This window comes from Siniperca chuatsi, linkage group LG9, assembly GCF_020085105.1.
Source record: "Siniperca chuatsi isolate FFG_IHB_CAS linkage group LG9, ASM2008510v1, whole genome shotgun sequence".
Lineage (NCBI taxonomy): Eukaryota > Metazoa > Chordata > Actinopteri > Centrarchiformes > Sinipercidae > Siniperca > Siniperca chuatsi.
In genome coordinates this window covers 24622746-24639097 of record NC_058050.1, presented here as the reverse complement: position 1 = coordinate 24639097, position 16352 = coordinate 24622746, and the positions used below count along the sequence as shown (strand labels likewise).

At 40.8% G+C, this 16352-nt stretch overlaps 1 protein-coding gene across 25 annotated transcripts in view; it reads right to left on the bottom strand.

The window, feature by feature from the left end:
• rims2a (regulating synaptic membrane exocytosis 2a) overlaps positions 1 to 16352 on the bottom strand; it is a 154861-nt gene that overhangs the window by 125076 nt on the left and 13433 nt on the right. For 15 of the 25 annotated variants that reach the window (XM_044207214.1, XM_044207216.1, XM_044207213.1 and 12 more), the window contains exons 3-6: positions 6672 to 6704; positions 5716 to 5802; positions 1136 to 1346; positions 462 to 473 (exon numbers count right to left, since the gene is read on the bottom strand). In XM_044207214.1, coding sequence (XP_044063149.1) covers positions 462 to 473; positions 1136 to 1346; positions 5716 to 5802; positions 6672 to 6704 — 343 coding nt within the window. The remainder of the gene's footprint in view (positions 1 to 461; positions 474 to 1135; positions 1347 to 5715; positions 5803 to 6671; positions 6705 to 16352) is intronic. The other 10 variants (XM_044207229.1, XM_044207234.1, XM_044207249.1 and 7 more) reach the window with 3 other exon arrangements.

Here is a 16352-nt window from a genome sequence, read left to right as displayed (position 1 = left end):
TCGATCACATCATCACGGTTATTTTTCAAACTTTATAAAGCTCCATCTAGAACCACAGAAGCTGTTTTCACAGTCTAAGTAGTGCTTGTCGTCCTTGTGACGAGTAAATTTAACTTCACGTGTGTGTTTTATTCCTTGAGTCTTGTTTAAGCTTCATCCCTTTTAATTCCAGTCCTAGCTGTCTTCTGTCCTTTAACACTCTTTGTATCTCTGTTTGAGAAGCACTATATCAAAAACATTTTACCCTCTTGAAAACATTATTTTTTTGTTTTATTTATGTTTATTCAGTGTTCATTTCAGCATAACATGGTAGATCCACAGACAAGACTAATCAGGACTTTTCTTGTTTGTTTCATGTCATTGTTGGCTGCTGTATGTGCATATATACATATCACAGCATTTCATGAACAATGCTTGTGTTCAGACACAGTTCTAAGAAACGCAGAAAAGGATTTGCTAACCACTTTGTCCTCCTGTTGCAATTCCATGAGACCAGGAATGCAGCAGAAAGAAAGAGGGAGACAGAGGGGGGAGGGGAAAGAGAGCATGAAAGACAGGGAGAGAGAGATTGTGAGTGGCATTAGTAGGTCCTGGTAGTACTGTCACATACTCCAACAGCAAAGGATTGGATGGCATCGCATAAAAACACTCAAGCTCATGATTCAAATTTAAGCAGTCTAATACTAAAAGCTTTGGCTTAGTCTGTGGGGAGGATTTTACAGAGGTTAGTTAGGCACTGGAGTGCCACATTATACAAAAGCAGCAATCAGGTTCCTTTATGGGAAAAGAAAAGGAAGAACAGTTCCCTCCAGTGGTGACATATAACAACTGTAAGTTATAATAAACATGAATAGGAAATCTACAGCTGTGAATCAACACATCAGAGTGAACAGAATTAGAATAAAAGGCATGCAGAGAGTCTCTGACTGGAATAGATGTTGATAATCTGAAAAACATTAGTTGCCATTAGAGGTACTGTTGGCTGAACTCCCAGATTATGATTTCACTGCAATGTTTCATAACCTTGGATTTCAAATAGTAGCATAGAGAGAAATTTGCCTGAGGGTGGGACATCTACATGTGTGTGTATGTGTCCTTATAAATGGTGAGTACCTAGCATGTGAGCCAGTGTTACCTTATTTGACCGCAGAGACACTCGTCCTCCGCACCGAGCACAGAATTTCGTTTGGCAATATGAACAGAGGTGGCCACAGCCATCGGCAAACTTGGTTTTGTGGCATATCCCGCAGGTTGGGGCTTCACTCTTCTGGTCCTGAACCTGCTTAGTCTCCTCCCCCATCTTCTTAACCTGGTCCTTATACGACTCAAACTGCTGGTGCAACTTCCTGTAAGGGAATGGGAAGGACAGAGGTTAGGAAAAGAGAGATAAGGTTTGTGTTTGATTTATTTATTTGTATAAGGACACGTATATAGCATGAAACAATGCAACATACCGCAGCATTTCTAGCCTAAGCTAATTTGCAATGCCCATCCCTAGATGGGCCTTTAAAATACACATGTATCAGAATACCATTGACCTAAGGACACAGTATAAATTATTTTTATTTTATCCAAAAAGTGTTTTACTTTAAATGTTTTAGTGAAACAACTACACATAAACTCATATAATGTACGATTTTTGTGTATTAGTCTGGCATAGAGGATAAATAATTTTTTTTTCTGTTATAGTCTAACTGGCAGACAAATGCATATGTTTATGGCAGATGGATACTAACAATCTTTGTGCACCAGAATTATCCTTCTTATTGCCACCAGCCTGATGTGTTCAGTCCTGGTCTAAAAATCAAACTTGCACAATAAGCTTCTACTATCAACTGACAAACTGATATAACCTCAGACATGTGCAGTGTGTGAGTATTTGAAAGGAAAAGCAAGACACCATGACCTCAGAAGCTTCAACGCTGAGCTCCTCCTTTGATACCGCACCTCTCCCAAAACGGGGGGTGTGGGTATCAAATTTGCTTTGCAAGTTTAAGAACATCACTTAATTCCACTTTCTCAGGTTCCCCTGCGTTTAATGAATCATTTGCACCTGTGTTTCTATATCAGGACAGTCGTAAGGTGAGACACCCTAGAGCCATACAGTTAGATAATATTGTCAATACACACAATTATTATTTCTCTATTGTATTACTTATAGGAAATCATTGGTGGTCACACGCGGCAGAGCATCCATTAAGCATTTGTCAGTGCAGTGTCTATTGTGTTACTGTTTGTGTCCTATAGATGGCAGCTGATCTTACAGTACAGTAGATCCTTAACTCCTAACAAGTCCTGAGAGGCTACTGAAAAAACCTGCATGGACTCTTCGCATGCATTTTGTATGACACATGTCAATTGAGCGTCTCCTTGGAAACTAAACACTGGGCTGACTTCATAATATGGCGATTAGAATTGGTTTCGCCCCACATATCTACTGCAACATTCATTAGCACTTGTGAATTATTGAGCAGCGCTATCCTTTTACCACATACAGCTCTGCGTTGGAGATAAACGTGCTTCCTTTACCCACAACCAGACCTTTAGAGCCCAAATGTAATGGCCACACACCACCTGAAGACTATCTGTGTGTGTGGTTGTGTGAGCGAGTCTCTGTGCCATCGAAACATTAGATAGAGTGCCATTGGCATGCCCCTCGTTGTACCCACTGAGGGATTAAAGGGCTAATTGTGTCACAGCCTTTGTGTGTTTACCAAGCAGAGATTAGTATGTAGCCTTGTTTAACAGATCCCACCAAATCTCATTTACTGACAGAGGGCCTGATAACAGAGTGATGAAGACTGTGATACAAGAGGTAAAGCCACTGTCTCCGAGGATCAAGAATATAAGACTACAAACAATCATGTTTTATTTTCACTTAATCTCCCCTCACACTCAAACATTTACAGAGACATGTGTTGGGCCCCTACATGGACTAAAGGCCACTGCTCTATTGACAGACAAGGTCACTTAGAAGAGCTCTTAAAGATAACCAATGATTACCTCTCCCTTCTTCTATATTAGGTCACCTCTTCTAACGCTCACTCACCTCTTGGGGGCTAAATAGAGGTTATAAAAACCATTTTAAAACATTTTCACAGGTAAACGTTTGACTGTAGTCTGCATTAAATGTGTTAATTCTAAGCTGCACACTGAGACAGATATCAAGGAGCAAGAATGAACAGTTTAAGCAGAGAGTAAAGAGACAGGTGTGCAGAAGATTTAAATACAACAAATGAGTTTCAAAGTAAGGCATGAAGAAGAAAACAAAGAACAAACGTGGAGTAAGAATAGAGTGAAGTGGCAGCAGGCAGCTGGTACACAGTGCCCATTTACTTATTCGGTCAAACACGGTCAAATGTAGGTGACACTGCTGACGAGTAATCATACGCTGCTCATTGTCCCATCCCATGCTACCGTATCGGAGCTCTCTTACCTCTGGGCCGCACCAGAGCAGCTACATACAGCCGGTAACCTGAGCCTCTCTCTTGGACATATGACAGACCCAACATATCAGCTTCTGGATTCTACTTCTGCCACAAACTGTCTGAGCTGAATTTTAACTCCTCTGTCAACCTTATTACATCATGTTGGCACTGAAAGCATAGACATCGCAGTGTATTAACTGGCTTAACAGTTATATGTCTGTGTATTCGTAGCATCCATTAAAAGGACCATTAGCACCTTCCTCCAATTCCTCCACTCTGAAAATGCTGAAATTCAGGTTGTGTTTTTGTTTTAAGCAGTCACATCATATATAGCAACATTTTCTAGCTATTGACTTAAAGCCAACATTACCTTAATTGATTTATTGACCACTTGGCAGTGGAAGAACTCCACAACAAGCTGACAAACCCACAGCTGAAATGGCTAACAAGTTAGTCAACAATAGTCTATTTACACATCTAGCAGACACAGAACAACATTACCATACATTTGGAGTCGAGTTTCTGGCTAACTGACAAATTATAAGTATTCTCCTTTCTGCTCTGGTTTGGTCTTTAGCTTACTAGCTGCTCTACTATTTGCCCAAGCTAGTTGCTAGCTTTGTCTAGCTGCCATTTGGTGCTGAGTATGTAGCATACAGTGGGTTTATCAGAGATTTTTTGCTAAACACAGCTTTCTGCTGCTGTTGGAAATGAGGTTGATGAGAGTATTGACACTGAACCGAATAAAGCAGTCTACCTTTGCGTGCTGTAAAACCAACAAAATGAAGCTAAAACAGGCTAAATGCTCCATTGCGCTGAAGAGTTGAATGATCGTTTTCTGTGGATTTGTAGATGGAAGCAAACCTTTTACATTACACATAGCCATATAAAACTATTAGTTTGGGACAAATTTGCTAAGTATGTTGGGTAAATTAAACTTACTTGATGTTGCTAAATTCAGTTCACTCCAGCATGTGTCTAAGGGCTACTGTAACTCTAACAACCATTTTCACAGCACACATTGTGACTTGTTAAAGCAGCAAGTGTAGCTAATAACATTAACGATGGCTTAGTTCCAGTTAAGTACAATACCAGTTAGCTGTCATGCGCAATAGCAGGGCTCTGGAACTAGCAAAACTAAATGGGATGCAGCCCATAGTGATATTGGGTTTTGGACACTACACAGTATGGTGCATACATTTTACACTAAGAATTTGGACACTCATATAGAATGGTGGAAAAGAAATAGAGTGCACAATGTCACAAATAGGAAGTGATATACAGCTCTGTTCCTCAAAATCTTCTAATTAACTAACTGATTGATTCACTTTGTATTCTGGGAAACTTGCTGGGAAAGATTCATCAGTCTTTATATTTTTCTTTTCTTTTTTTTTTTTACACACAAGATGCATTAGACTAGACTAGATTAGATTTAACTCTAAAAAACAGTCTATCCTACAGCATCTTTGTGCAACCAGCCCCAGGTAACTGGTAACTGAAGTCTACTATTGGTTCTCTACTCTACCTGGGAGTTAACTGCATTCACCTGGTGTCCCAGGTGTAAACTTTAACCAAAGTGTTTTTAACTTCCCAACTCTAACCATATTGCATTAGTTAGGTCTAGCTTAGTTGGTAAGATGGATAGTTTAGCAGCACTAGCGGCTGTGAGACACTGGAGGACACGGGTTGTTGTAGCTCCATAGTACTCTTTGTCCCCATTCAAATGAATCTGCATTAAACCTTTACAAGTATATTAACTTGAAATATAATTAACTTCTAACAGAAAAAAAACCTTAATTCTATCAATGATATGACCTTATTTAACATTAGCCAGCCTACTTATACTATCATGACAAGAATTTCAGAATTAACATGTAATGAACTCTATTATCTCTATTTTGAGCCATTTGTTCATTGAATAAATGAATAGCCCCGATCACAACTGTGATACATACTGTATGATGGTCCTGATCAGGGCTAAGCACTACACAAACATACAGTACATGACAAGGTATGTTGTGTTTCTTCTTGAGTTTAGTATATTGGTACTGGTACCACCTCACAAAGCATTACCATTATGTCATTTATAAAAACAGAATCCATCGTGGCACACCTCTCCCACACCACCACTCTCTCCTTGTATGCTTCAACAAACACACTGAAAAGTTGTGTAACATAGTCTAATATCCACTAGGGTCAAACATACTGTGCGTCCAGCTGCTGGGGTCACCACTGTATGTTTGTTCCTGCTGGGAGGAGATCAAAAGGGGTCTGTACTATTACTTACGCGTCTGGCTCTGGCTCCTTGTCATTTTGGGACTTTTGCTGGGGCTGAAGGACGTTATTTACCAGCTCAGTGATCCCACTAAACCACCTGTTCAAATAAGCAAAGTGTGACTGGAACATCGCAACGAGTCATCATGGGAGAAAACAATCTGCCCTGAAAGGGGTTTTTAGGAGGCAGGCCAGATTCTAAGAAGTAAACAATAGCAGGGACATTCACTACAACCAGCGCAGAGAGAGGAGAAGGCCGGGACACGGGCAGAGCAGCGATTAGTGGAACATTGACATCCAGACACAGTGTCAGAAATACAGAGAGAAAGATAGAAGAAGAAAGAAAGATGATACAGACAGACGTACAGTAGAGGGAAGGAGAGAAGAAGCAGGAAAGCTCTACAGCCAATGGAAATGAGAGCTGCATCAAACGCTCAGCTGAGGGTAACAAGAGTGTCATTTATTCCAGCCTGGTGGTGCAGTATGGGTCAGGTTATCAGCCTGGTTAGCCCTACAGGTGGTCAAAATGCAGCTACAGTACAGTAGAGCAGGGCAGGTGCATCTAGTCCACATGTGTGATTGAATATCGAGGCTGCACAAGCCAATCAGAGTGCAGATGACACACTGGATGAGAATGGGCAGCCAGTTAGAGACCAGGAACAAGGGGAAAGGGTTTGGGGGTCTGGCTATAACAAAGCTGGTAGAAAGGAAAAGCCATTGTCATTGATGTCATGGAAGTCGGCTGTTTACTGTCCAGCACAGAATTCAACAATCTGGTCAATGCTACTTATTCGAAGCTTATAAAAATAAAATGCTACTGTGCAATCACAGCAGCTTTCCATGACATTAGTGACATTTCTTTCATTTTCCTCCCAGACAAAGAGGAGAAAGCCACATGAAGCACACAGCACCGACTGACAGGAAGAAGTGTCAAAGCCTAGAGCACTCTGGGTAATGCAGTTTACTTACTGTGCCGGCTGAGGCTTTGGTTCTTCTTTGATCCTAAAACATAAAAAAATAAATAAAAAGGTGTGCACAGCTCAGTGCATACAAAACACAAAGAGATGAGGAAAATAATAAAATAATAATAATAAAAGACACAAAATACTGACACAGCTGATATCACTAAAGATGTGTATGACAAATAATACTTCAACTATAATATGAATAATATTCAGGATATTATAGATGATGCTTTGGTGAAAATGACAATGCAATGATGACAATGGTAATGAGGTAATGAAAAAATGAACAGACAGAATGACTAAAGATAATGTAAAGTAAGTAAGTGATTTGGACCAATTTAAACTTAAAAATGACTGCTTCATGTGAGTAACACCCTCTCTCATACTGTATATACTAACAAACTATGTCCACCTTCCTACTGCAAGTTTTTATTCAGCACTAGGAGTTTTTCTAAGAGAAATTCATAATTAATAGTGGCCCCATCACCATGAACCCACCAGTTCCCAGAAATATAGCCACGCATCTGCACAAGTTCAGAGTAACCAGCACGCAGAAGCAGTCCAGCTGAGTGACATTTGAGCACTGCCTTGAATTGCACACTGAGCTGCATCACAAGGTGAGGATGGAAGCAGTAGCTCATTCCGTGTAACGACTAAGACGAGCGACACATGCTGGATTAGATTCCATTATGACTGATATGAATTCACAGCAACATGTCCTTTCCAGAAACAATGACAAACAATGGTTACTCTGGACAATCTGCAGATCTCACTGTTGACAGTTTTCATTGGAACTACTTTCTACAGAAGAAATTGTTCCTATGAAAACTGTTTCTGTTGCTGTTGGACATTGTAAATATGATTTTTAAATCCTGTGAGCACCACAAGCAAAATTCAATTCACCTCCATTGTACTGGCGTAGCAGCAGAAATAACAGAGGTGGATATCTTAAACCCCGTGCAAATACAACCAACACTATCTAGATGGCAAGGTACCACTAGGGGAAGTGAGAACATGTCTTTTGTGATTTGGGCAAACTGACCTTTTAAAATGAAGTCATCAGAAAACAGGATTGGAAATTAACCCTATATTTTGTATATACTGTTGAAAGAGAATAAATCAGAACCAAAAAGCCAGAAAAGGACAGATTGCTGTGACTGTTTCTTACAACAACATCTATTAAGTAGACTTTCCCTCTGATGACCACATTGGCTCCGAAACTAAACAAGAGTAGGAGCTACAAAGCGCTAAAGCCGTCATACACAGTGTCACCAGTCTTTACAGTACACATTCCTGATGTGGAATTATCTTTAGAAGTTGAAATAGGTATGCCCAGAATAACCAAGACAGCACAACCACCACATGACTGTCTAGCATCTTTATACCATCTAACACTGAGGCTGCCAGTTCAGCCGCTCTCTGCTGTCATAATAAGCAGAACAGAGACAAGTTGCAGCTGAGAACCACACTTCAGAACTTCACACACCTCATTGCCACTTATGTAAAGTACATAGTCAGCTTTATATAGCTGTGAGTAATGGAATGTGTTAATTGGATTTTGTCCATTTCTGACCGAGACACAGCAACATTTACTAATCTTATTCTGTATGAGTGGTCTGATACTTTAGATTTTTACATTTGTCAACTCATACCAACCCCAGTATTCAGGTTTTGTATTAGGGCTGCAACTGACGATTATTTTCATTATCGGTTCATCTATTAATTTATTTTAATTAATCAATCATTTGTTAACAAAATAGTGAAAAATGTGCATCACAATTTCCCAGGGCCCTAGCTAATGTCCTCATATTGCCAGTTTTGTCCAGTAACAGCCCAAAGCCCAAAAATATTCAAATTACAATTACAGAAAACACAGACAAGCAGCAAAGTTTCCCATTTGAGAAGATGAAAGCAGCAAATTAAACTAAAAGTATTACATTTTCCCTCCAGAACTTTATTGTTGCTGGAACTGAAAAGCCTCTGAAACATGCTTTCTGACCATGTGATACTAAAACGCTCTACTAAAAACAGTTAGCACAGCTAACAGGTGCCTGATGATGAAGAATTCATTCACAAGATCTACTGGAAAATGAATCAAATGTCTACTGAAAACAATATTCCATCAAGTAAAAAATCCACTACTTCAGATTAATCCCAGTGTGCACACTAAGTGGATGCCATTCAACCCCCAAACAAATACTGAGGCTAAAACAATTGTCATGCAGAGCATCAGAATACGGCAATGAAGCCTCCCAACAGCCTACTTTAGCTCGAGGTAGAGCAAACCAGGGTGAGAAATCTGTCTGTCTGATCTGTGTCAGATGGGTGAGAGAACACACGAGAGAAGATATAGTCCTGTGTACCCATCAGTCTCGCTGCTCTGTTTTCCGATGAGCCAGTCCATATTTATCCTCTCGCTGTGTTCTCCCGATGACCTGCAGCGCTGTTCTTTATTGATCCCATCAGCCCCGTCTCTCTGGTCGCATTACAAGCCTCATATTTATCTGATCGAGCCTGCTGCCTGCCTGCCTGCCTGCCTGCCTGCCTGGACGGCTGCCGGACAGAGTGTGTGCGTGAGTATCCGTCAATGTATCCGTGTGTGTGTTTGTGTGCCCATATCCATGTGCGTACTGTACTCATACGTGTGCATATGTGAGTGTGAGTGCACAGTGTATTATTTGACATGGGGGAGCAAAATGAGTGAGTGTAAAATGTCACAAGTGACGTATTCAGTATCCTGGCTGCTGAGCAGGCCTGCAGGGCAGACACAGTCTCTGTTTTCCATCTCTTTAACCTGCACTCTGCTTCCCAACACACACAAAATAGGAAACACACACTGATACAGAGTTAGGATAAGGTTTGTGTAGAGCATGTCCATGTCTCAATGTATGATTCTCTCTTTTTCATGTCAGAGTAGCAGTTCTAAGTCTTAATCAGCCACATGCTGCTGTTATTTTTAGTCCTTCTTGTTATTTTGTTCTGTATTTGGGTTTCAACCTTCTCTGCTTCACTGGCTGTGCACAGAGAGGCAGCCAGGTCTGACAATGACTGATGATACACTGCTCTCTAGTGGACAGATGCGCTGCATAAACCTCTAATTCCTTGAGTTCCATGAGGGAATGTGTAACGAGTAGATTTTAAGCCATTTTGATTCAGTTTCTGTGCTACTGTATACTGTATTTTGAAAATGACGTAACAGAAAATCGCAACAGGTAGAAGAAGACAGACAGGGGAATTAAAATAAGTGAAGCTGAACTATTATTTCTGAAAGTGTGAGTAGTTTCAAAAGTAATGCTCAGTAGCCGTTTGTTATTTTAGTCATCCAACCCTACTGGATGTTATTCTAGTCATCTACAAATGAAATGAACCATCTGGCAAGATGCTCAGCAGTACTGTTTAACTAAAGCTTAAATGGTTAGTCAGTCAATTGACAGAAAATTAATTGGCAACTATTTTGGTAATTAATCGTTCAAAATCGACAAAATAAGCCACTTTGGGCTCTGGGAAATTGTGATTTATTGTCAATTTACTATTATAAACATTATAACACAACATTAGCTGAAACTAGAAGCAGTTCATGAAAGCTTTTCATAGCTGCCTGCCACTGGATAGGACTATCTTGGTAAAAAGTTTAATTTGTACAGGAGGTAATGCACGCATCAGTAAAACCAGTAACCCCACAAAAACTGGGTAGCATGAGCAGCAATAGCCACCATGGTGAAGGAGAAGAAAAGGACATCTCTGCTGTCCATGTTCTGGACTGTAGCTACACTGCTTAGCACGAAAGATGGCAACAAAATCAAAAATATGCTTGAAGCACATGCACATTGTCCCTTTAAGAAATTACTTGAAACATAACACTGATTCTGTCCCTCCAGGAAAGGCAAACCAAAATTTACATGCTGTGATGCCAAAATACATGGTCTCCTTGTAAATGCAAACAAGTCAGCAACTCTCTTGTTGAGGATTTCGTTGAACTCAGATGAGAGTGAGATCCTTAGGAGAGCTGGATTGATGCAGCTCCTTCTGTAAAGATAGCAGGACAATTACACAGCGGGCTGCCACGAGGACCTGAACATTTTAGGAAGATCGCAGAGATTTAATTAATCTGAGCCCTCTGCAGACATCTCTGCTAATAAGCAGAGGGGAGGGGAGGGAGTGGGAGGGCAGGAGGATTCTTAAAACATACCTCCCTCTAAACTGTGCAATCTCTCTGCCTCTCTTTCACCCATAAACTGCTACTCCTTTGTGTTGAGTTGTGTTAAGGCAAATACATTGATGTGACAACGAGCCCTGAATCATCACATTCTCCCACAACCAGAACAGGGTTGGCAGCATGTCAAATGCACCACAGCAGATCCAGCAACAATGTGCATCTACCAACTTCTGATGGGCAGCAGAAACAGAAGCCCACCTACTTAGAGCCATAGAGCTCAGCTGCCAAGCAAAGGCCTGGCACAGAGGACACAAGCATTCATTGATATTGTACTCAAAACATTTGCGCTCCGATTGTCAAATCAAGTGACAAATTATGGAAACTTTGGTGAAAATGAGTCAATGTCATTTCGCATCCAAAGAAACATTTTATGAAACAGAAACATTTTACTGACTGCACAGTTCCCCCGCTGCTCTACAGAGCGTTTCAGCATCTTTCAGCTCATTGTTTTGGTTTTACAGCCCGCAACTTTACTGTTGTGGTTCAGTCTCACCGCTCTCATTAATGCTTTTCCAGCAGAAGTAGACAGCTGTTTTCAACAAAAAAGCTCTGATAAACCCAGTGTACCCTACCTGTCCAGCTCCGAACAGACAGACAGACAAAGTCAGAGACTAGCTGGTGAGCATAGTGGAGCATTTAGCTGCTTAAAAGCCAGATATTTCCCTCGGGAGTTGGTGGAGAGCAAAACAGAGCTAAAATGAGAGGACTGTATAGAGAATGAAAGGATATGGACACAAACACGACTCCAAATGAATGCTGATGTTGTTATGTGTATGCTGGATATGTAAACGGGCAACTGTTTGCTTACATGTTCGCCATGTAAACTTTATAAAATATAAAGACATCACTCTAGGCAGGATTAAGCTGCTGCCACACATCTCTGCCTAGGGAATTCATTTCTTGGCTAATGATACTTTATCTATTTAAATGTATCTACGTGTGTGTGAAATGTTTTTTTCTTATTTAGATCAACAAATCCCATGAAAAGACCAAAACCAACAATGTATAACATTGTATATCTGTATATCAGTGCATTTGCTGGGGAGTGGACTATTTTCAGTCACAAATTGATACACATTTGGAGTATTTACAGCACCGTTGTGGCATTAACTCAAAATACACTACAGTGCCCAGGTTCATTTTAATGAAGGAACATGTCAATGCCAATAGTTTTTGGACAACAATGTAGCTCTATGACAATTGACAGGCTTATGCTTTAAACTATTACCAGGAAAAGATTTGTTTAGGTGCCAGCACCAGAACATGAACCTGGGGAACAGCTATGGAACACTACATTTTACTTGCGCACCCTGCAGTATCAATATCTTATCAATATCAAAAATGACATGAATTTGCATCCATCGATTTGCTGGCTGTAGATCAACAACAACAATTTACTTCTGTTTGTTTTAGACACTAACAGCAGACCCACACACAGTATTCTCTGTCACACTGTACTGAGCTTCCACACATGCCACCTGAGGCGTAATTACTTTCCAATTACACTACCTCCCCTGCCCAAAGTGTGCTGGGCATACCCAGCCAGTCACTCTAAGGTCTCTCTCTCGGTCTCTCTCTCTCTCTCTCTCTCTCTCTCTCTCTCTCTCTCTCTCTCTCTCTCTCCCTCTAATCCTGTCTTTGAGCAAACTGCTGCTCAGGACCTTTCTGTTTCCTTCTCAAAAGTCAGCCCGATGCTGGTGGGACAGCTAACAACAGAAGGGATATGGTCAGATGTGCAGTAGCGGCACTCTCCTCGGGGAAAGTGTGACTTTTCACTGATGACTACCATGAGCAGAAGAAAACAAGCCCAATCATGGCTTCCAACTCAGCAGTTAAAATATCCCTTGAAATGTGGGCTTCTGTGGAGCCCTGTTAGATTGTGATGAAGGTGTTTCCACTGTATGTCTAGATCTATATGCGTCTGTGTATTCGCTTGCTCTGGATTCTTTGCACTCAGAACTTTCTTGCAGAGTGCAGGCCACGCTGACTTGACAGCACATCCCAGCAGAGAAGCTACAATGAAATGTTACAAATGCATGCTCAAATGATTTTAGAGCAGGATACTGGCATCCTACATTGCTTGACAGTTTAAACAGATAGTGAGATGCAGCCTTGTCTTGGCATCAACACTTAAGTAGAAAATCTGTGATAGAGGATCTCATGGCTAAGCAGTGACCCTGCAGGCCCTCTGAGTCCACTAAAGACTGAGTGATAATTGGATCATAAGGGAGTAATCTGGCTCAGTGGGTAAATACCAACTACATACATCATTAACACCATCCCAGCCAGTCAGTACTACCCAGAGATGAAGTTAATGTCTGTCTGAACTCACTCAGAGGCAAGTGACCTACAGGGAAATCTCTCACTGGAGGCTGTGGCACTGCTGAATTGCGAATTCTCTTCTTGCCTAGTAACAGTATGATATGTGTTTTATGTTGGTGCGGTAATAGTATGTTAGTGCATACAGTATGATGATACATTACATGGGGAAGGAGTCATGATAAATGGCCACACCTTAGTAACCTACCTAGGTGGGTTACCTGATGAAAATGTATCTAGTAAAAATGCCTAATGCCTACATTTTTAAATTGAAAAAAATCAAGAATTGACTATGCATGTAATTACTATTAGCATGTTTTTTTAAGCAACAACAGACCCACTTACAAATTGTACAAAATAAATTATATTTTACATTTTTTATTACAATAAAATAACTCATTTAAGTACAGGACAATTTAAATCACTAAAATGGTTAAACATTGCTAATATAGGGTTCAGTGTTTAGCAGCAAGTCATGCGTGTGCCTGAATAGCCAGGCACCAGACTACTTAGAGGTGTTTGAGCATACCAGAGAACAGCATAGGTATTCAATTTCAAAAACAGGTGTAAAAACCTTTCATTAAAAGAAATGGAATGAGGAGATATGGGTGAATGTATTTTAGTAAAAATCTAATATTTGTAATGAGTAATATTTACTATAATCAAATCTACATGTCACAACTTAAGTCTGTGATGTAGCAGGGGCACAGCAGTGTTTGCTGTTATCATGATTTGGGGAAGGCCAGAACCACTATGGAAATAAGTTATTTTTACATTTAGTGCTATTTTCATGTGCTCATTATAGTTTTATTTGATTCCATTTAAAGTCTCTACTTGTCTAGTTCCCATTTGGGGTTGAATTTGTGTCTTTTGTTTTGGTTTTCTTCTTTTTTTGTGACCATTTGGACAAGTGTGTTATGTGCAGGTTGTTTATGGGAGAACAAAACCAAACCAAAGCAAAGAAAACTAATGTAGTGTATACAATGTGTAATAATGCCCATATTCCGCACATTTGTAAAGAAATGTCCAAAATGTGGAAACAACACTGAATAAGGAGATTTTGGATAGCTTGTAGGAAGAAAAAAAACGTAGTTAGTGTTAAATCTAGCAGAAACTCCAATTCCACCCAAAGTCCCTTAAGAATGTGTTACTGTACTCTGTCCAGCCACATAAGGAAAAGCAACACGCACAGTGTATGACTGTGTCAGCATTATCCCAGATACATAAACAGAAATCTCCCATTGTACCACTTCTACTATGCACTCCCTGCAAATCTCCAAGAAAAGGAGAGTGTGCACTAAAAATAGCAGCTCATTTAAAGACAGACGATTAGGTCTTGAGACACCTGTTCATGCTACCTCTCCAATAAATGCCAGAAGAAGTGCTACTTAACACTTTCTCTCCACCTCAGAGAGGATTAGGGGTAGGGGATAGAGCGCTGATAACTTCCTCTGGCATGGGGCACTGGCACAGTGCGATAGGTAGGGCAGGAGGGACGGCAAGAGGGCAAGCGCCTCGGTGTGGAGGGGTTGGCCAGCTACCACAGCTGCAGCCTTAGAAAGCACAGATAGGATTGAATCCATGGGGCACACTCATCAGAATAGGCAATCTAACAGCGCACAACCCAGACCTCCTGACCAAGGACTAATATTCAGATTGTCAAACAAGAGTTGGCAACAGCAGATTTTCTGAGCAACGGGGAAGTGGCTAATCTGCTGCCAAATATAACTAAAATCCATCTGTTTCCTTAGATTACCTGCCAGGATTCAATTGAGCTGCTCCATATCTCCCGTCCTGAGAGATTTCCAAGTGGCAAAGAGTCAGCTAATCACCCAGCAGCCCACACATTCACAAGTGTATTTCCATGCAAGGCTTACAGGAAACATATGTATAACATTCATTTAAATACAGCTAGTTTATTGTACAGTGGAAACGTATCAACTATATAGGCAACATTTAGTCAGAGGTAGTGATACACCATGTTTGTGTTCTTGCACATATGTGCTTGTTTGCTTTGGTAATGGTGTGTGTACCAATGTGTCTTCCTTTGTATGTGAATGCTTGGTTGCTTCTCCTGTCAGCCCACTTTATTCATCCTGACACAGATACATTTTATTCTGGCTGTGATCAGCACTTTCTTGGCAGCTGACATTGTCCCATGCTAACGTCACAACCCCTCCCATACAAGACTCAACAGCTCCACTGGGAATACTCCAGAAAACTCAGCTCTATCCCCACCACGGCTAGGTCACCGCCCTCTGAGTTAGCCCAATCTCTAGCTCCAATAGCCAGACAGATACAGCTGAATGTCTCCATGTCCTCCTCTAACCCTTTACTATACACGGTGAAGCATCAAACCGTTCCTCGAGCAACAATTCTGTCCGGTCTCGCTATTGCCGTATTATTTCCAGTCTCATAGTCAGCAAAAGCCTAGTTTCAGCCTTTCGTCCTGGCTTCTTTAGTGAGGGAATATCTTGTAACTGGAGCATCTCAGGTTTAATCCCAAAAATAAGACTTGCTAAGAGCATGAGCAATATATATATATATATATATATATATATATATATATTAGAAGGTGATCATGATCATACTCCAATTCTCTGCCGCTATCTAAACCTCACACTCAACTCCACTCCCATCAGTGTCATCCTCAAACACATACAAAAACCTCCCGATGCCGTTGTTCCCTGGCTGAGAGCAGTAGGTAGGTTGTACTAAAACTGCAGTCAGCTGTCTGTGTCTCACTCTGGGCTATAATAATAGCCCGGCCATGGCTAACAATAGACAGGTAATAGATACCGTGCCTATTGTTGGCCCGGCCTGCTCTACTCCTTCCTGTCCCAATTCATCGCTACAGCACGTCACTATTAACTTGCTTAACTAAACTCTATACAATGTACACAGGCAGACAAGCACAGGGGCAATCTGATATCACCTCACTGCAAACAGGTTACACCCATTACTTTGCTGAAATATTGCTCTAGATGCCATATGGTGTTACACACCCTGGAATTGAGGTATCCGTTACCCACTGAAGTTATCATATACTGCATAGACTCCATGACACATACCATAGGGGCTTTAAGGATTGGCACATTCAGCCAGATAAACAGATGTGACCACAATACTGTACGACTGAAATTAACTTGA